General features: G+C 45.9%; 1 protein-coding gene across 4 annotated transcripts in view; it reads left to right on the top strand.

Annotated features, from left to right (window-relative positions):
- Positions 1-3,268: 3,268 nt before the first annotated feature.
- The window catches only part of LOC140912545 (ribonuclease inhibitor), a 35,350-nt gene continuing 16,657 nt past the window's right edge, over positions 3,269-21,961 (top strand). The window contains exon 1 of one of the 4 annotated variants that reach the window (XM_073347093.2): positions 3,269-3,578. In XM_073347093.2, the coding sequence (XP_073203194.1) occupies positions 3,512-3,578 (67 nt within the window). In that variant the 5' untranslated portion in view covers positions 3,269-3,511. Of the gene's footprint in view, positions 3,579-13,932; positions 13,958-14,827; positions 14,935-15,303; positions 15,405-21,961 lie in introns of those variants that run through there. The other 3 variants (XM_078853152.1, XM_073347094.2, XM_073347091.2) reach the window with 3 other exon arrangements.

Here is a 21,961-nt window from a genome sequence, read left to right as displayed (position 1 = left end):
CTCTGTCCTTGCCCTGTAAAATGGGGGTACTACTACTTCCTTTGTTTGTATTGGTTATTTAGACTGTAAGTGCTTTCGGGCAGGGACTGTCTCTTACTACGTGTATGTACAGTGCCTAGCACAATAGGTATAACACAAACAACAGTAATAAATAAATGGCATCACTTAATTGTTTTAACACTTTGGGGTGGGTTGTTCCAAGGTGTCTTTATGTCCCCCCTCCTTATACCTCTTCTACCATCAAAGTCTTCATACCTCCATGACCCTCCTCGTAGTAAGGAGAGCCGGATGTGGCACCCTGTGAAACTCATCACTGCCACTCTGTGCATTGAGGGGAAAGTACTTTGAAGGTGACAAAAGCCTGGCTTCCTCGCCAGAGCTAAAAGAGGTGCCTGTGAGATAGCCCCATGGCTGGGGAATGAGGGCCCTAGTTTGGGACATACACGCTGACAGGACCACATTACACATTCACGAGATTGCCAAACTGCTCCCTAGAGTTACAAAAATCAACAGTGGACTGTGAATTATTGCACTACATTTTTTAATCTGTTTCATCAAAGAGAGCGATATAGCCACAACTCACTTTTAAAAAGAGTAGGCACTGGCATCTATCTTCTGTTTGTTTGCATCAGTGCCATGTGTAGATATTTTGTATACACCATATGAAGTATGAGTTGTGCTTTCCTGAAGGTCTTGCTAGCTGCTGCTTCACTTTTGCACTTCTCTACGTTGAAAATGTATTGTTTGCAAGCTACAATCTGGAGAAGGGCTACAAACACCTACACATGTATAACAATGCAAAACACTCAGCTTCTTTCATAACATTTAATTTACAACATGACAACTGGAGGTCTCCACAGAAATCTTTGAAAGTACTAATACAGTATCTTTGCCACTCAGGACAGTGACATTAATGGGAAGTGTCCTTATGAAACCGAGGAAGGAAGAGTTCAAATGGGAGAGCATTACCAGAAATTCCACTTGAAAGGGGACTCTTGGCCATTGCAAAGTGATTAAGTGGTGCTTTTTATAGTAACACCCACATAATCTTAGGAAGCCATGGATTTGCTACAATACTTTTAATGTACAGAGAATATTGACTAACACTCTTGCAAAGCAGAGCTCAAAAAGTATACGAAGTGTGTGATTTTTATGTAGCCTGGGATTTTGCAGTGGTCTTATAAAATCTTCAGGTTTTCTGATTCCATAAACATATGAATTAACCAGATGTCAGCAAATCTATCTTGTAAAGATATATAAATTTACACTGGTATTTGCATGCAGCAGGCATTTAATGGGAAAGCAAAATCCATTTCATTCCCCTCTTTCATCAGCAGCTATGCAAACCACATGCAGAACATTTCTCCAGTAAACTTGTTCTTAGGGGCCAGCTGCTCTCACTCTCCAAGATAGATTTTCATGATGCAGTTTCAGTGAGTAAAACATGTTAACCCCAAAATCCTAGCAAAGCTTGGATGATATTGAAACACGTAAACCACACGGAAAATAAAAGCATAATGCAGAGTTCAGTCATAGGACAAAAGCAAACTGAGCCTGCAATGCCCTCTGCAGGCTGCCAGAGAACTGTTCTATAAACTCCTACAAAGTTTCATGCCATTTGAAACATCAAGTGGGGGGAAAAAAAAGTCCTAGAAACATCACTGATGGATTAGATGACCCAGTAGAGAAGACCTTTCTAAGACACATAAACTAGCTATTTAATCTATTTCCCAGCCCTGTGACAAGATTGGTTTCTTTATCTGGGACACATCCCTGATAAAATTTCCAGTAACTTTAATCAGCTCCAATGTCAGCAATTCCACAGCCTCCCTTGGCAACTTGTTCCATAGCTGAAATGGAAAATTCTTCTGAATATTAACTTACATTCTTAAACCCATTGCAAGTGGTTTTGTTCTTATTGACTAACACAGCTACAGTAGCCATTATAGTCTTTGACCAAATTACATCATCAATGCTCTTCAGGGTGTACTGCACACACATCTTCTAACTAAAGCATAAACATTCCAATGATGTAGTTATTTAATTCTATGCTTATTACCCAAAGCACACTCTTTTCTATTTAATACTAATCTGAAACTAAGACACATCTTCGGAAATTATCCTTTCTGCTATGGAACAACATGAGATTTGAATTATTAATAATTATTCTCTCACTTATTTCTCATACTATATACCATTGTGAGCTAACATATTGTTAAGCAACTGTATTGCATAATAGTAGGGAAAAGGGTCAGAGTGGAAAGTGTTATTTGTCTAAAGTTAATTTTTGCATGTAGATTTTTGGTAGGGAATGTATGAACTGTTAATACTATTCAAATATTTGGGCTAGATTTTCTGGGGCAGCACTGATGAATGGGCCTAAAGGAACTACTTATAACTCCTTGATTTGCTACCCTGCCATAGCTTAGAGCAGCCTCCCAGTGTTCTACTCCATACCAGCTGGCAGTGGTCCCCAAGCCACACCTCTTCTTCCCCACTCTCAACATGCCCCTACACAGGGGCTGCAGGAGATTTAGTTTAGATGGTCGGTATATTATTATTATTATTATTATTATTTGTATAACGGTAGCACCCGGGAGCCCAAGTCATGGATCAGGACCCCATTATGCTATCAGGGTTCCCATGCCCCAGGGGACTCCACAGCTGAGGACGTGCAGTGGGCTTCTGTTTCCTTTGGGCTGAGGCAGGGTGGACCAGTGATCCTGGCAGGTTCCATACATGTCTCGGGATGAATCATAGAATATCAAGGTTGGAAGGGACCTCAGGAGATCATCTAGTCCAACCCATTTCCAGAGATGCACCAGGTTTTCTTTTTTAACTGTAATAGTCTTGGCATTATTTTTGTTACCTTTGGTAGTAACCTTTAATGTCAAGTTAACCAGTTTTCTACCTGGAAATATTGGAGTAGCTCCACTGCACTATCAATCATTACATTATGTGGGGCAGCACTGGGAACGGGAGTGGGCTTGCGGTGGGCACGCATTTCGCCACCCCCTGTTTTCAATAGCCACAGTCTGGTAGCGTACGCTTGTCGCCTTCCCCTTCGCTACTTTGTTGTCTTCATAACCTCCAGTTCCCTGTTCCAGGAACACGTCTCCCTCCACTCTCCAGGGGTCACGTAGTTTCAGCAGCAGTGTTTCCAGTGTCGTCGCTTTCCAACTCCCCCTCTCACGTCAGTGCCTGGGGGAAACGCTGCCCGTTCCTCTTCTCGTCTCCTCTCTCCTCCCGCAGGGCAGAGACTGTCAGACCGCCCCGCCGCAGGGCGCTTTCCCCAGGCTGACACCGACTGCAGGGAGACAGGCGCTTTTCGATTCTTCCCCGCGCACGAGCCCCACTGCAATAGCCACGTGCCTTCGCGCAGCAAGTCGATTTGGAGCAGGAAAAGGCTAATGCACACCCCGGAGGAAGCGATCATGCGGCTGATTGTCAACATACGCTGCTACACCGAGTTCCCCGGCAGCCAGTGCCTTCGTACAGCCGCGAGCACTGTATGGGAGCCAGACTTTTGCTTTCCTTTGGCCTTCGGAGATTTCCGTGTGTCTGGAGCAGAGGAAGAGGTAAAACCCACCCCGCTGAATCCACGCTCCGGTGGCTAGCCTGAGACTCTGCCAGTGCCGCGGTGTTCACACACAGCTCTATCTGGTGTGCTAGGGTAACCCCTGCTTGCACGGCGCTGTCTGCCCAGGCTGGGGGGCTCCCTCTTAGCTGCAGTGTCGATGTACCCTGGATCTCCACCCCCACAGGCTGGGTGTTCCTCACCCATTCCTACCAGGCAGGATATTGCTGTACCTGGAGTCCCTCCCTGCCAGTCTTTTACCAGTTATTTCCTCTGAGTAGGGGGAATCCCTGCTCACTGTGGGTAGGTTTTCCCAGACCCTTCTTAATAAAGAGCGAGCTGAAGTCCACCCATCCACCTCACTTTATCATTGGAGCCATGGCTCCTCTTGGCTGGGGGACAGGGCAGTGTGTTGTGCCCTAAGAGGCTCCCTTTGGTGGTCTCCCTGCTGAATTAAAATGGAAGCCAGCCAGCTCCAGAAGATAAAGGGAAGAGGAGGTAGTAAAAGGCTGACAGTCCCGTGGCCACCAAAGGCTCTCAAAGGTAATGGAGGAGATGGAACCAGGAGGATTGGGGTGCAGCCAGGGGCTGGGGGAAGGGGGGAAATGGTGCCTCAGTTGTTGGACAGCACCCTGTATAATGTGGTTTTATTGGTGAGCAGTGACACTGCCAGGGAAGCTGAGATGGGGCGGGGGGGGGGAGAAGGGTGTCAGAGGAGCCACAAATGAGGACAGCCACCTTTTTGGGTGGTATGGGGTTTGGATGGCTGGAGGGAACTAAGGAAGATAGCACTACAGAGAGGTTGGGGTAGCTAAGAGGGGGTAGGGGCCCAGTTGGAGAAACCGGGGGAAAGGGAAGTTGGGGAACTGGGAAGTAGGGGTCTGATGGCAGGAGGAGGTTGGCCTGAAAAGGCTGTTTTGGCAGTGGGAGTTAGTCCTGACATAACACTGCCATAGACTTGCCATTTGTTCTATTCCCTGGAGTCACACTGAATCAGAGTCTGAGCAATAAGCAATTCGGCTTGCTCTATGGTTATCATTTGTCATCAGCCCTGGCCATGCTTTGTAGGGGGGTAGATCACAGCCATTCAACTTTAATTTCCTTGACGGAATTTATTTTAGTGTGGGTGGGAAGGGGTTTCGCTTCAGCAGGCCTTTCATTAACCCTTGGCCAGATCTCCACATCCAGCTATCTCCCTTGGGTTAGTGAGCACTTGTGTGTAATAGAAATGAAAACCTTGGAAGCAGGGCTGTCAATTAATCGCAGTTAACTCACAAAATTAACTACAAAAATTATTCACGATTAATCGCATTGTTAAACAATAGAATACCAATTGAAATTTATTACATATTTTTGGATGTTTTTCTACATTTTCAAGTATATTGATTTCTATTACAACACAGAACACAAAGTGTACACTGCTCATTTATATTATTTTTATTACAAATATTTGGACTGTAAAAATGAGAAACAAAAGAAATTGTATTTTTCAAGAAACATCATACAAGTACTGTAGTGCAGTAGTTTTCAAACTTTTTTTCTGGCAACCCAGTTGAAGAAAATTGTCAATGCCTGCGACCCAGTGGAGCTGGGGATGAGGGTTTGAGGCTCCAGGTTTTTGGGGGGCTCAGGGCTGGGGCAAGGGATTGAAATGTGGGGTTGGGGCATAGGCTTACCTCCGGTGACTCTTGGTCTGCAGCGCAGCTGGGGTGCAAAGGCAGGCTTCCTGCCTGCCCTCCCACTGTGGACTGCACTGAAACCCGGAAGCAGCCAGAAGCAGGTCCGGCTCCTAGGCAGAGGCGTGCAAGCAGCTCCGCGCAGCTCTCACCTGCAAGTACCGCACCCCCTTCCCCAGCTCCCATTGGCCGGCCAATGGGAGTGAGGAGCTAATGCTCGGGATGCGGGCAGCATGCAGAGCCCCATGGCCCCCTTGCCTAGGAGACGGACCGATGCTGGCCGCTTCTGGGGTGCAGCATGGTGTCAGAACAGGTAGGGACTACTAGTTGTCGCCTCCCCCTGGGTACTGAGCAAGTTGACCCAGTGCCTTGCATTCTGCGACCTACACTGGGTCGTGACCCAAAGTTTGAAAACCACTGTAGTGCAATCGCTTTATCTTGTTTCAGAGTAACAGCCGTGTTAGTCTGTATTCGCAAAAAGAAAAGGAGTACTTGTGGCACCTTAGAGACTAACCAATTTATTTGAGCATAAGCTTTCGTGAGCTACAGCTCACTTCATCCGATGGATGTATGCATCCGATGAAGTGAGCTGTAGCTCACGAAAGCTTATGCTCAAATAAATTGGTTAGTCTCTAAGGTGCCACAAGTACTCCTTTTCTCTTTATCTTGAAAGTGTAACTTACAAATATAGACTTTTTTTGTAATATAACTGCGCTCAAAAACAAAACAACGTAAAACTTTAGAGCCTACAAGTCCAGTCAGTCCTGCTTCTTGTTCAGCCAATCACAAAGACAAAAAAGTTTGTTTACATTTATGGGAGATACTGCTGCCTGCTTCTTATTTCCAATGTCACCTGAAAGTGAGAAAAGGCATTCTCATGGCACTTTTGTAGCTGGCTTTACAAGGTATTTACATGCCAGATACACTAAACATTCATATGCCCCTTCATGCTTCAGCCATCATTCCAGAGGACACGCTTCTATGCTCATGACGCTCATTAAAAAATGTGTTAATTAAATTTGTGACTAAACTCCTTGGAGGAGTCTCCTGTTCTGTTTTACCCGCATTCTGCTATATATTTCATGTCCTAGAAGTCTCGGATGATGACCCAGCACATGTTCGTTTTAAGAACACCTTCACAGCAGATTGGACAAAATGCAAAGAAGGTACTAACATGAGATTTCTGAAAATAGCTACTGCACTCGACCCAAGGTTTAAGAATCTGCAGTGCTGTCCAAAATCTGAGAAGGACAAGGTGTGGAGAATGCTTTCAGAAGTCTTAAAAGAGCAGCACTCCAATGCAGAAACTACAGAACCCAAACCACCTAAAAAGAAAATCAACCTTCTTCTGGAGGCATCTGACTCAGATGATGAAAATGAATATGCATCAGTCCACACTGCTTTGGATCGTTATCGAGCAGAACCTGTCATCAGCATGGAAGCATGTCCTCTGGAATGATGGTTGAAGCACGAAGGGACATATGAATCTTCAGCGCACTTGGCACGTAAATATCATGACACTAGCTACAACAGTGCCATGCAAATGTCTGTACTCACTTTCAGGTGACATTGTAAACAAAAAGCGGGCAGCATTATCTCCTGCAAATTGTAACCAAACTTGTTTGTCTGAGCAATTGTCTGAAGTAGGACTGAGTGGACCTAAATTCTCTGTAAGCTGCAGAACCCACCCAGCGGGGACCTACTGCGGCTAGGGGAGGGGTGACCCTCGCCTGGCCACAACCCAGGCCCAGACCTGCCGCGGCCCTCCCCCTTGCCCAAACCTAGCCATGGCCGGGGAAGGGGTGCCTGTCCACGACCCCAGCCCAGGTGCTGCTGCAGGGAGAGAGAGCTAGGGGGAGTCCTCTCTCCCCGCTGTATCCCCAGAGCGCCCTCCTGCGGAGCCCAACCCCTCATCCCCAGCTCCACCCCAGAGCCTGCACCCCCAGCCAGAGTCCTCATCCCCTGCACCAGCCCTGAGCCCCTCATGGCTGGCCCCAACCCCAAGCGCACACCTCCAGCCAGAGCCTTCATCCCTCCCCCCACCCACCTCCAAACCCTCTGCCCCAGCCCTGAGTCCCTCACCCCCATCACCTCCATATTGGTGCACATAACAAAATTCATTCCGCACCCATGTGGGGAAAAATTAGAGGGAACACAGGAGTTGACCTGTAGACTCTAAAGTTTTACATTGTTTTATTTTTGAATGCAGGGTTGTTGTTTTTTTGTACATACACATGTAGAGTTAAGTTCAACTTTCATGATAAAGAGTGCACTATGCTATTTGTATGAGGTGAATTGAAAAATACGATTTTTTTTTTTTTACAGGGCAAATATTTGTAATAAAAATATAAAGTGAGCACTGTACACTTTGTAATTGAAATCAATATATTTGAAAATGTAGGAAACCATCAAAAATATTTAAATAAATGATATTCTATTATTAACAGCATGATTAATCACACAGTTAATTTTTTTAATTGTTTGAGAGCCCTACTTGGAAGATAATGGGTGAAGGGTTGCAGATGGGCCAGTGTATCTATACATCTCATATGAGTGGCTATTTGTTTTCTGGCAGTTTATATAGCTAGCTGGCTATAGTTTAATTATATACAGTGCCCCTCAGGCTGGAGAGTTTTCTGGACTTTTCCAGCTTGTTCTCTCTCCCCTCTCTGGTTTTCTATAGAGCCCATCATTATAGCATCAAAATGTTCCATGAGGATTTAGCAGCATGACTCATTACAATCTGTGGGTAGGCTTGGCAGGATTCAATTTAAATCATTAGTCATTGGTACACGTCAGTTTCACCTGACACTGAAATCAACAACAACAACAAAATATTGAGGTTAGCAAGCACAGCTTCCCCCACACCTAGTGCCTGCAGGGAACCGGTGTCACCCACCCTGCAGGGAACCGGTGTCACCCACCCTGCAGGGAACCGGTGTCACCCACCCTGCAGGGAACCCTCAGTAGCCCTGCTGTCACAGCAACACTCACTCACTGGCCAGGAGTGCTGGGGCTATCCCTGGCAAGAGCCATTCAATAGCAAGGTGGCTTCCCCCATGGCCAGGGTCTTGTCCTCCTACCTGGTTGGGATTCACTGCTCCACGGGGCCAGGATTGCAGGATTGCACCTGACTCCCAGGTATCTCAGGCCCCTTGGCAGCACTAGGAGCCCCCTATAACTCTTCTATCAGTGCTGCCCTAAGCCTTCCCCCCGCTTATTTTCCTGCAACTGTGAAAATTCACATAGATAAATATTGGGAACTTTAAAATATCTGTTGAAATGACAAAAAATAAAAACTGGATTCTGCCAAGCCTATCTCTGGCCCAGGTGCATGCAAGCTGTGCTCAGCAGCCCTCCCAGGGGCTGGGTTTTAGGAAGCTTTCTGCAGTCTCTCCATACTGACCGTAATTGTCCTCCAGGGACCATCATGCTGGCCAAGGATTGCCAGAGATGGCACACTTCAGCCAGGCTCCCTGCTTGTCCCTGCCCTGGAATACTTACTACACTGGGCTGGGTAGCAACAGGTGGCACAGAGCCAGCTAGGCCATTGTTAAACCATTGGGGCCCCTCTACGCAGAGGGTATCCCCAGCTGGACGTTTAAACCGATTGCCTGTCCTGGTGGAACCAGAGCATCAGCTTCAGGGGGATTTGGATCAGGCCAGTAGGGCAGGGATGAAGGGTACAGGAGCATGCTTCCCCAGCCACTTCTTGGGAACGTGCAAAACGGAGGCGGAAACCTCTCTCCAATCCCGAGACACACAAAAAGGACATCTCTTCCCCTTTGATATAGGCAGCAACTGTCATCAGCTGCACTGGTAAAATCTCCGGTCACCACAGATTGAGCTTTCCAGGGGACCGATACACATTTGCCTGAAAACTGTTGCCTGGTGGGGCATGGCTACCACTATTGCAGAGGTCCTTTAAGCTGTCCCCTGATGGCTGGTTTCCATGCTCTGAAGCGGCAGCATGGAGGAGACGATCATCGGTGCATTGCAAAGCGTAGAGTAGACCATCCAAGTCCTCTTTCACAGAAGGACTCGCTAGGGAGGCAGGCAGTGGTCAGCTGTTTATTTAAAAGATAAACAGGTATCACTTTCAAGTTATAAAATAATAACCTAATGCCAAGCTAAATAAACCTCAAGGCCAAAAGCTGACGAGTTTGTTAGCCTAGGACACAGGTACTGTATTACCAAGCTAATAGAGAACGCCACCATTGTATTGTTTTACTGAAACATAGCTGCCTCCCCACCCTTGATATTCTTCAGTCCACCTGCTCTTCCCTGCCCCTAGAAGAAGTCAATAAACCCAGACTAGCAGGGGGGAAGAAAGGCCAACCAGGTGTGAAATGTTGCTCAAGGGCACAGATGGTGAAAACTAATTGCCCCTTATCTGTACTTCTTCCCTATGTTTCTGAGCAACTTTGCTTCCTGCTTGCTCCACCTCCTTCTCCAGGTTCATTAACTGCAGCACTGAAGGGTGGAGTCTCACATATGCCTCCATGTCCCTTACATGTAACTAGTCTTTTCACAGCTGGGAAATGGGGGGAGAAAGGGTTAAAAATAGACAGATTAAAATGCAATTCTTAATAGGGGTGAGGGGCTAAAACTGCCTCAGGGTCAAGGACAACTAGGTGGGGTATATCACAGTCCTGGTAAAGTTTCCCCTACTGGACTCTCATCACACTGGGCCAGCTATGCTTTAAGCTTTCTCCTTAGTCTAGGTAGGCTCCAGAACTCTCTCTTGCTTTGTCCTCCTCTCTGAGCACAGGCAACCTGTTACTCCGTCACAGAAATGGGGCCTGATGATCCAGCTGTCCTAAGCTCCCAGGACCAGTGCTAAATTCCCCGCATCCCAAAGGGCAATCCAGTTGCTGAAGCACACCCAAGCTCATGCTCAAATAAATTGGTTAGTCTCTAAGGTGCCACAAGTACTCCTTTTCTTTTTGCGAATACAGACTAACACGGCTGTTATTCTGAAACCATTTAACATGTGATGGGCAAAGCACATAACACACAGGCATTGCACAAATGGATTCTAAAACAGTTACTCTTTATTTTAGCCAATACAAGAAATATACAGCTCTAGGTAAAATGATACAATTACCTAGACATTTCCATACCCCAGGTTCCTAAACGCTTTTGAGGATTGTTGGGCTTAGGCCACAATCTTTTAAGGGGTCTCGGAGCAGAGCAGAGCAGAGCCTCGCCATCCCCCCTCCTGCTGAATCTCCTCTCACCACTACCTCTCAGATAAGAGGCTAGAGATTCTTTATTTTATACTCTTCAATCCCCTTTCTCAGGTGACCCCCTGATTAGGATTATCTGGTGATTTAAATCCACCACCAAGAGATCAATTGCTCAGTTACCACCTCCTGGAGTTCAGAGTTGAAAAACTGGTTTGCCCAGAGCAGTAGCCATCACTTTGTCCAAGGGTGCTCCATTTCAATGGACAATCATCAATGTTTAATGACCCTCTAATGTTAGCCCTGTGCCAGGTGCAATAATTTCTCCTGTCACCTCCTGTGGGTTTTAGCTCAATATGGAGGGAAAAGACATCAGAGAAGGGAAGCGCCACACATTCAAAATGAAGTTTGCTGACTGACCCAGATATAGAGTCCCCACTATCAAACAGAATTCATAAGCTGTACAGATTCTCCAGATTGTCACAGGGAAATATTAGTTCAGGGGAGAAGAAGGATAGGGTTGTGAAATAGAGGTGGCCATGTTTGCTGCAGGGAATATGGGATGAGGAAGGTCAGAGGGCAGTAACAAATCAGAATGGTGGGATTTATAGTAGACAGTTCATTTATAGTAGAATTGCTATACATTTAGAGAAAATACAGTAATTACACAGATCAATATAACCTGATTGGTTGAGGACTATTAGCCAACAAGTACAGGAATTGCATAAAAAATACAGCTAATATTTTCAAACGTGAGCCCATGAATTCAGATACCTAACTACAGGCTTTAGTCCCTAACTAAGTGGCATGATATTCAGAAGTGCCTTTAATGGGACTTCTCCTGTGCTCAAAGTTAAGCATGTGTAGGTGTCTGCAGGCTCAGGCAGTAAGGAAGTTATCAAAATAAAGACTTACTCCATCTGTTTTTTTTTTCCCCAGGAAATCTGCTCTGGCACTTTGTACCAGAGCTAACCAAGATCTGCTCATGTTAGGCTTCATTTGTTACAATCACAATAGGTCTGATAAAGTTGCACCATAAATTAAAAGAAAAACTAAACACCTTAGCACAACATTGTTCTGCTGTCCTCTCCGGAGCCTAACAGAATTCAGATACAATGCAAAAGAGGGGAATCACCAATAAAATACACAGGAGGAGGGAAAATGACCAAAAATGTGTGTGTGTGTGTCTCTCTATCAGGCATTGTGTGTATAACGGCAAATTTTGTCACCAAACAGCAGTGGTTGCATAGAAACCAAGGCAGGAAATAGCTAGCTGCTGTCTCTCACTGACTCCCTTTTCAGAGATCTGTACACAGCCAAACAAGTATTGCAGGATTGGCAAAACCTGATTCTAGTTTAACTTTTCCTTTTGGGGGATGGGAGCTGCAGAGGCTAATCTGTGGAGGAATGGCTGGTTGTAATTAATCAGAGAATCATCATTTGAATTAGGAAGAGGGAATCTTATATTTTAAAAATAAAAAAAAACTGGAGGAGGGATTTACTTCTGAATTCACTGTTCATTGGGTCTAGCCTAGTAAACTATTTATACCCACACTTTAAAGCCATGGGCTTTTCCATGCTCCATCCCTGGAAAGTTGGGGGTGGGCTGGGATTACCCAAGGGATTTAAGTGTTTGGATATAAACATAAGGACGAATGAGAAAGGGAGTGGCTAGCAGGCTAGAGTGAGGAAGCAGTTTAGAGAGATGACACATAGAATCCAGTAACTCATATGAATGTAGTTCATGCAATAAGAGGATGGATGTGTCATGGAAGCCTCCCCATTTCTCCTGCCTGTGTTCTGGGTTTGTATTTAGCATCTGGGAAAGCCCTGTGATGGCCGCACCTTCTTCCAAAATAATCACCATAGCAGCAAACAGGGCAAACTTTCACCAGCCTATCTTGAAGCTTTCCACTCCTTTTACATGTGAAATGGCTGAGAACAGAGGCTTCTCAGCCTTAGGACATACAGCTCAACTATGCTCAGTATCTTTCAAAGTGTTTCACTAACAGAAGGAGAGATTCAGAGGTACAGGGCCAGGGAGAAAGGCTGTTGCCCGTAGGGTTTGTAAAAGAGATGGAGGTAGACACACTTACAGGGACATAAACCCGCTTAGCAATTTCCCTGAGAGCTGAACATTTTTAAGCCTCTGAAAATTGTTTTTTTAGACTCTTCAACCAAAACAAACATGTTCTCCGCAATGGTATCTGGGATTCCCCTTCACACTGCTGTCTTAGTTCCCTGGTAACTCTGTGTCCTCTCTCATTAGATTCCTCTCTACTAGCATCTAGGCTGCTTCCCTGAGGGGAACATTCCCTACTGTCCCTGGGGAGCATTTGGGCACTGATATTGGGTGAAGAGGGGGATTTATTTTTCTTCAGGGTGGAAAACCTAAGAATGCCAGTCCAGCTCCTCACAGGTATTTAGGCCCCTAACTCCCAGGATCTGGGTCAGCATGTCCAGTATTTTGTCTAGCACCGCCAGCACTAGTTTCTTTAGCGCCAACTCTTTCCAGCCCCACCCGCAATCTCCCATCCGTGCACTCAGCAAAATGTGCCTTTTTGGCCTTTACCCCAGAGCTTGAACGGAAGTAATTTCACAGGGATGTATGGGAGACAATTACTTTTTCCTTTCTAGCCTTTCCATACAGATATTAAATTTAGCAAGAGAAATTGTGTTGTCTCTCGGTTGATCTACCTGTTAGCCACCCCCTTATGCCTTCTTCTTTTAATCTTCCTCTATCCTCACTCAGTCAGCTCTGTCCCCCTGCTTTCTGGCCAAGGAGAGGGCTCCTCTTTTATTTATGTATTTATTTGGCAGCTGATGTCTGAAGGGGAAGGAGTGAAAGTGTTTATATTGCACTGAGTTACTTTATAACTCATTAATACAACATAGAGAGTGGGAGGGCTATACACCAGGGAGATAATTATTGTTAGTATAGTGTTGCAAGGCTCTTTAAGACTATAGGAGACAGTCCCCATCCCCACCCCAAAGAACTTACAGTCTGAGACCCTGGTCTTGCAATGAGCTCTGCATAGGACTTAGAATGGGTGCAGTACAGGGGTCCACCTGCCTAGCATTCATTGCAGGATCAGAGCCTGTGTTTAGACTTAACATGACAAGTGATAAGAGGGAAGGTAGAACAAAGGCTATATTTAAGACTGTGACAGATATTGCAACCCTGGGCAGTATTTTAATTTTATGAATGGTTTGTGTATCATTGTGTTTGACTCCTTGGGGGAGGGTTACCATAGCTCCTACAGAAATTAAAACAATAGGGGGTGGTTATCCCTGAGATTGTAAACAACTCGGGAGAGGCACCACCCCTTGCGGTGGTTTGCACATACTAGCTCCAGCTGTGTTTTCCAGAGACTAGGAAATAAAGAAAGGGCTTTTGGTATAAAAGGATAAGCTTGAATTGATGCATGACCTTTATTTTGATTCACTAAATGTACATGACTCTCTATCCAAGGGAAGGTGCTAACCTTTGCTGAAGCGTTGAAAGGGCTGTTAGCCAGGTATGTTTAATGTGGGTTTAAATCTGTTTATTGTCTTTGTTTTGTCTATAATGTTTTCACCTAAAGAATAAAGGTGCTTGTTTAGAAAGAGCTGTGTGGTAACTTGTAACTGCGGGCAATACGCCGGTCATAGCCCTTGGAAAGAAAGCAAAGCATGGGTGGGGGCTTTAGGCAGACTGGGGTGCTAGGATATCAGAGAGCTGTGCAGCCTTAAAACCCCAGTCAAGGAGGGAGAGCGATCCAGATGTCCGCTCAAGAGCGGTGGGAGCTGGAAACCTTAAGTTGGTGCCCTTGAGGGGTGCCGGAGGGAGAACATAGGTGCACTTCTCACTGAAACTGTGAGACAGCCTAAAAGTGACCTGTTTTTTCTCTGTACGAGTTCTTTAGTAAGCTAGGTTTCAGAGTAGCAGCCGTGTTGGTCTGTATCCGCAAAAAGAAAAGGAGGATTTGTGGCACCTTAGAGACTAAGGTGCCACAAGTAGTCCTCCTTTTTCTTTTTTCAGTAAGTCAGGTGCTAGGAGCTGGGTAGCAGAAGCTGAGGAAGGGTTAGGAGAGCAAAGGGGGCAGCAGGGACCGACCAGCACGCAGCTAATCTGAAATACCCTGCAGGGCAATGGCTATATCAGCCTGTGCCTTTAAGAGTGGGTCATAGATGCCTCCCTCCGAGCTATAGTCCCGCTTCAGGCGAGGGACGCAGTTAGGAGGAAACCCCACTTGCTCATGTGAGACAGTGGGCAAGCCTGAGCCGGGCCCCAGCTTGAGCTGCCAAGAGAGCTCTCTAGCCAGAGCCAGCTGCGCCTCACTTCCCTCGCCCACCCTCCCCGCCTGGGGGAGCGGCTCTGCTGGGCACTTGACTGCTCTCCACCAGTAGACACCGCTGTTGCAGGCAGGAGGAGGGGACTGTGGTCGCCAGGGCAGGGCTGTCTCCAGCGGAGCAGGAATTCCGCTTCTCTCTTCAGGCCGAGACAGGGGATCTGGTAGGAACAGGATCTTTTCCTCTCTCTCTTTGCTAAATGCTCTGATCAAGCTGTAGCTTTATGCCTGTTAATCGCAGCGCAGGCCTCTGGCTGGCGTGTTCTAGGTGCAGGGTTAGACATGCTTTGGCTGAGCCTGGATTTTGCAAATCCTGCGAGGGGCTGTTGGGGGGGAAATCGGTCTCTTGAATTTATGCATAGTTGGCAATGTGATTTCAGGACTGAAATGCAAAAGAGGGGTGGGGATGCTTCGTTTCTTGTCCAGATTGGTTAGGAGAAATACACTGAATTGACTTAAATCCAAGCCACTTATGGGTGTGCTTTGTCTGCAATGCTGGTATCTAATCAGGGCTTAATTTTTGCCCCTGCACCTCGAGGCTTGGCAGTTCGTTGCCCTGGCACTTCTGGGCTTGCTGCGTCAGTTATGAAAGTAAAAAAAAATTGTGTGAGCCCCAACTCCTCTTCCGCTACCAGTTAAGTACTGTATCTCGTTATTCCGCTGTATTTTTAACGCACCCATCTTTGACTCAGTTTGCTGTTGGGGTGGGTTACCATGCTGTCAGGCCTAAAACGTGGTGACTCCCCAATGGTCAGGGATACTAAATGGAAGTGTTTCAATAAAATCCTTGAACCACTTCCTGCTTTTCATCCTCAGAGCACAGGGACTTCTTTTTAGCCTCTTCTGTATAGGTGTTTCTCCCGTGCTCATTCTTGAGGAGAGTTTGGTTTTTAAGGCCTGAATCACTGTTTGATTCCACACTAACCTGCTAGCATTTGGTCCCGAGAAGGATCTGTTGAGAACCCTGGTAAAAGTGTATAACAAAAGCTGCAATGCCTTCCTCGGACACCTTAGTGCTGAGAAACTTGTTTGCCACCAGGGACTTTGAGATCACAACAGCAATAATTGGCACTTTGCTGTGGTGGTCTATGCTGGATATGCAGATGTGGTATACTCCCGATACTGTTCCAGTTCATTCGAATACCCTGACATGGCTGCAAAATCAGCTGCTCATAGTTAGGCTTATTTTTTAAATATTAGATTAAAGTTTTTTTCAGCGTTCTCATAGATATTAAGCTCAGAAGGGAACATTATGATCATCTAGTCTGACCTCCTGCACAATGCAGGCCACAGAACCTCACCCCCTTTTCCCAAAATACTTTTTAGCCCCCGCTCCCCCATTCTAGTTGATCTGTGTAGACTGTGGCTTTTTAGCCTTTAAGTTAGGTATGCATATGCAATAAAAGCCCCTTTGTTATATTGAATTATTGGCAGTATTGAGGCAGTGACTGCAGGTTGTATTACACCCTTTGTAACTGAGCTTTCTGTTCTCTTTTTGTGGGTCCTGCAGTACTTTTCTTTTCAAAAAGTTTGTATTGGGCATTTTCATTGTACATTGTCCGCTTAGTCATGTGCTCTCTGCATGTGCATCATTCCCTCAAAACTGCTTTGAGTAGTATTTTACAGTGTTTGCCTATTTGGATGTAGGTATTTATTTAAGCTGCATAACCCTAGATATGAGGCAGCAATCTATATGATTTTATTAAGATAGTATTTATACAGCATCCTACAGTAATTTATAGAACAATTAAATGACAGTGTCCCAGACCTAAACCAGAACTTACTTGTAAGGTCTTTAACATGACAAGTGATCACAAAGGAACGTGGGCTTTGATTAGTGGTTACTTTTGTTTGCTTTGGGTTTAATAGGATGCTGTGTAAGTTACCTTTTTTGTAAATATTCATGGCTATTAACAAAGCCAAATTTTCTGCTGTGTAAATGGGTAAAACACAATTTCATAATCAAGGTGGGCCATTAAGCAAATGGTGTAGTTTCTTTTGGTAACCCTCAGTGGGATCAGAGGGTAATGGCTCACCAGCAACCACACAACAGAACCACTAACCCAGGAACTTATCTTTGCAACAAAGCCTGTTGCCAACTGTGTCCACATATCTATTCAGGGTACACCATCATAGGGCCTAATCACATCGGCCACACTATCAGAGGCTCGTTCACCTGCACATCTACCAATGTGATATATGCCACCATGTGCCAGCAATGCCCCTCTGCCATGTACATTGGTCAAACTGGACAGTCTCTACATAAAAGAATAAATGGACACAAATCAGACGTCAAGAATTATTATAACATTCGAAAACCAGTTGGAGAACACTTAATCTCTTTGCAAAAAAAAAAGGAGTACTTGTGGCACCTTAGAGACTAACCAATTTATTTGAGCATAAGCTTTTGTGAGCTACAGCTCACTTCATCGGATGCATACTGTGGAAACTGCAGAAGACATTATATACACAGGTTTCAGAGTAACAGCCGTGTTAGTCTGTATTCGCAAAAAGAAAAGGAGTACTTGTGGCACCTTAGAGACTAACCAATTTATTTGAGCATGAGCTTTCGTGAGCTACAGCTCACTTCATCGATGAAGTGAGCTGTAGCTCACGAAAGCTCATGCTCAAATAAATTGGTTAGTCTCTAAGGTGCCACAAGTACTCCTTTTCTTTTTATTATATACACAGAGACCATGAAACAATACCTCCTCCCATCCCACTCTCCTGCTGGTAATAGCTCATCCAAACTGACCACTCTCCTTACAATGTGTATGATTATCAAGGTGGGCCATTTCCAGCATAAATCCAAGTTTAACCAGAACGTCTGAGAGGGCAGGGGGGGTTGGAAAAAACAAGGGGAAATAGGCTACCTTGCATAATGACTTAGCCACTCCCAGTCTCTATTCAAGCCTGAATTTATGCAAGTGTCTTTCCTCCCACCCCCCACTTCCTGTGTTAGGTGGCCGCACTTATTTGTAGAGAATAAAAATAATTGACTCCCCACTCCTAGAGTGAAACTCCTGATGTACACACACCGAGGGGGAAAAGGAGCAGAAGATGGAGAGCAAAGGGGAAACACTGCAACAAATTGCATGGTGAGAGAGGAGCCAGGGAAAGGAGTAATGAGACAGTAAAAAAGGGAATAAGACAGAAGAGTTTAAAAAAAAAAAAAAAATGTCCTGGTTAGTCCAGCCTAGGTCACTCCTACAATTGCTCCACCTTTCCTATGGGAGCTCCCCCTCTGAGTTCCCAAGTTGTGGGACGATCCTCCACTTCGCTTGGAGACCAGGGAGTCTGGAGAATTGATAGGGGCCTGTTCCCGTCTATCGGGCAGTGCCCCATCATCAGGATCTCAGAGCGCAGAAAGAGCTAGTGTAGGAATATTCCCGATTGTGCAGAAATCCCAGGAGTGGAGCTCTCATGCTGAAGGCAGGAGACTAGAACCATATAGGGAGGAACGGGGTGGTGGCACTTACCAAGAGGAGCCAAGCCAGATGGCGGGAAAAGGAATGAAGGCGATAGAACAAAGCATAGAAAGGGAAAAGGGGGAGGAGAGAAACAGTTGGTGACTTAAGCCTGGGCTACACTTGGGGAGGCAAGGTTCGAACTAAGATACACAACTTCAGCTACACTATTCACATAGCTGAAGTCTAAGTATCTTAGTTCGACTTACCTGGCTGTCCTCACAGCAGCAAGTCGACCGTGGCGGCTACCCTGTCAACTTCGCTTACTCCTCTTGCCAAGGTGGAGTACAGGCGTCGATTCGGGGTCGATTTATTGCATCTAGATGAGACTTGTTAAATCTATCCCCGATAGACTGATCACTACCCACCGATTTGGGTAGTGAAGACATACCCTTAGCATGACTAATGCCCTGTAGTCATATACACAGGAGATTGCTTAAGTGTTTCCACCACACCCCTGGAGTTTTCACAAGGGACACTAGGACCGCCCCTTTCTCTCATGGAAAAGTACTTGGGCTTTTCAGTGCTTGTAGATAGCAGGCAGAGCCTCACTTTGAGAGACCGTGTGCATGGAGTTCAGTTGCTCAACCTCTGAAGACAGAGTGGCTGAGTCATCCCTGCTGATCAGGGAGCCTAGGCATTTCAAGCATGAAGCTTAGACCCCTAAATCATCCCCCTCTAGCTAAGATAAGAGACAGGCTAAAAGAGGAAAAAACAAGTAATAGGTGCAAGGCACTATCCATTAATAGCAGAGAACCACCTTTTAAGCTGCTCCTGGCCAGAGCACTTTGGCACATGCTCACAAAGGTATTTAGGAGCCTAACTTTCCTATGGGGGGGGGGGGAGCAGAAGCAACAGGATTCAACCAGCTAGGGCCTAGCTTTCACAAATGCTGAGCACTCTTCTCTCCAGCTGAAGCCAGTCAGAGCTACAGATGTTCAACACCTCTGGAAGTCAGGCCCAAAGACTACTTCACTATCATGTCACGCCTGACCTTTCTTGTGTCTCTGGGTAAGCAGAGAAGGGAGAACAGTCCTGGGAGGAGAAAGAGAATAGTCATTGAACAAAACAAGTGCAGGCAGATCAGAGCAGTGGCAGAGCATGTTATTGTGAGAGAATTCATCAGGTAGATATGTGGAGGAAGAAAGAGAAGGAGGACACTGTTTCCTCTCATTTTCCCCATAGATGAGAAGGAAGATCGAAAAGAGGGAAGAATAAAGGCCAAAAATAATGTGGGTTTGGGGAGCAAGTGGGAAAAGAAATCTAAAGGGACAGGAGGAGGTAAGGGAAAAGCATATTAGAGAGAGATGAAAACAAGGAGTTACTTAACATGGGGGTGGGGGGGAGAGATTGTATGTGCGATTTTTAGCTCCCCACCTAAGCCCTGCTTGCACAATGAGCTCCCTAGGGACCACAGGGATCTCACAGAGTACTCATTGCAGGGCCATAAATATCACTGATAATTAGCTGGAGAGATGAACTCCAACACCTTTCCCCAACACATCAGAATCCTTCATCCCCTTACCAAAGGAAGGAACAAAAGACTAATTCCCTCCCCCCCCCCCCCCAAAAGAAACTAAAACAAGACATGTATGGTGTCAGCTGTACTCTAGCATTAAGAGTTTATTGTAAAGGAAGACCGCTAATTGCCCACATCTTCAGCTATAATGTGGCACACAGGGGAAAAGAATACCTTAATCACATGCCCTTTATAATGGTGACCAAGAAGGATGAGCTTGCTAAGTAGGGTGGGTTCTTTGAAAAAGCTAGTCTGGGGGCCAATAAATTCGGCTGCTCTGGCCTAGGCATCTTTGGCTCTGTTCGGATTCAAAAGCGGCTGAGTGAATCTCTGAGCTCAGAGAGAAGGTGGATGGGGAATCAGGGAAGGTTTTGCTCTATTATGATGATTCTATTTTATATATTGTATGTTTGTTTCTCCACTTACTATTTTGAATGTTTTGGGATTGCAGATAATTTTTTGGTTTGTACACAGAAACTTAATCCCTTTGGCTAACTAGGTTTCAATATTATGGCAGTGAGATGGGTTACAGACTTATAAAAAGTAGAATCCCTGCCTTCCAAGCTTCTGCTTTTGCCTATTTGTTTTGGGAGAGTTGGTGAATACTATGCAGTGTGTATGGTAAATATGGCTGTTAATGTTAGTCAGTACAAGTCATAGTCTCAGTTGGTATTGATTATTCTACTTCAACTGAGAATAGTGGCGCTCTACTGTTCTGTGTCAGCTGTGGGGCTAGCAGTGTCTGTTCCTTCTGACAGGTTTCAGAGTAGCAGCCGTGTTAGTCTGTATCCGCAAAAAGAAAAGGAGGACTTGTGGCACCTTAGAGACGAACCAATTTATTTGAGCATGAGCTTTTGTGAGCTACAGCTCACTTCATCGGATGCTTATGCTCAAATAAATGTTAGTCTCTAAACACATTTATTTGAGCATAAGCATCCGATGAAGTGAGCTGTAGCTCACAAAAGCTTATGCTCAAATAAATTGGTTCGTCTCTAAGGTGCCACAAGTCCTCCTTTTCTTTGTGTTCCTTCTGAGTGAGCTTTAAGAACATGAATCTATGTAGTAGTAGTTACCTGTAACACAGATGCTGGGAACTGTATGCTAGACTTAGAACAATAGCGTACTCCCATTCCCTCATTAGAGGGATTAATTATGCTTTCTAGTAAGACTTCACTGTTGTAGACCATACTTCATGTGCTAAGAGTCCGTCTCTGGGGCAGTGCATTGATACCAGACTCTCCTTTATGCGAAAACTCCCCTTTATTTGGGATCCCTAACTTCCTCTCTCCATCTTTCATTATGTTAGGAAAAAATGATATGGAGAGAATAGAATTAGAAGTGTGAGGAAGAATTCACTATAGTCCGTAGTGCTTACTCCTAACTATTCCACTCTGGTTTGGGCTAGTGTGGGAGGAAAATGCTAATGAACTTGACCTAGGAAACATGACTTGAAACACCACTTGGCACCTAGAGTAGATCCAGTTTAGAACCTTCAAAACCATGTTAGTTGCTCACTGTCTATGCTCCCCTTCGAGTAGACCACAGCTAGCTAACACTATTTGAAAAGTGATCATGTCCTGGTATGGACACAGCTGAAGTGGTGTTTCAAATAAAACTCTAAAAAACACCCTTCTTTGCTAGTGTAGATTAGACTTCTATGGGTCTGATTCATCACTGCATCGTGTATAGCAGGGGTGGGCAAACTACAGCCTGCAGGCCACATCCGGCCTGTGGAACCATCCTGCCCGGCCCCTGAAGCTCCCAGCCAGGGAGGCTCACCCCTGGCCTCTCCACCACAGCCATGCCACTGTGTGGGCTGCATGGCTTGCACCCACCCACCTCCCAGGCTTTCAAATAAGCCTGTTCCACCACTCTGAGCGGCTTGGTAATGGTAAGGGGGCGGGGGGAGTTGGATAAGGGGCAGGAGGTCCCCGGAGGCAGTCAGGGGACAGGGTGTGGTTGGATGGGGCAGAGGTTCAGGGGGAGGGGTGGTAGGAGACAAGGAGCAGGGGGGTTGGATAGGGGGTGGGGTCCCAGGGGTCAGTTAGGGACAGGGGTCCAAGGGGCGGGGGGTTGGATAGGGCATGGGAGTCCCAGGGGGCCTGTCAGGGGGCAGGGGTGTGATAAGGGTTGGGGCAGTCAGGGGATAGGGTGTGGGATCCCAGGGGGGTGGTTAGGGGTGGGGGGTCCTAGGAGGGGTGGTCA

This window comes from Lepidochelys kempii, chromosome 6, assembly GCF_965140285.1.
Source record: "Lepidochelys kempii isolate rLepKem1 chromosome 6, rLepKem1.hap1, whole genome shotgun sequence".
Lineage (NCBI taxonomy): Eukaryota > Metazoa > Chordata > Testudines > Cheloniidae > Lepidochelys > Lepidochelys kempii.
The sequence above is the reverse complement of the archived record's forward strand: the minus strand, read 5'-3'. Positions and strand labels throughout refer to the sequence as shown.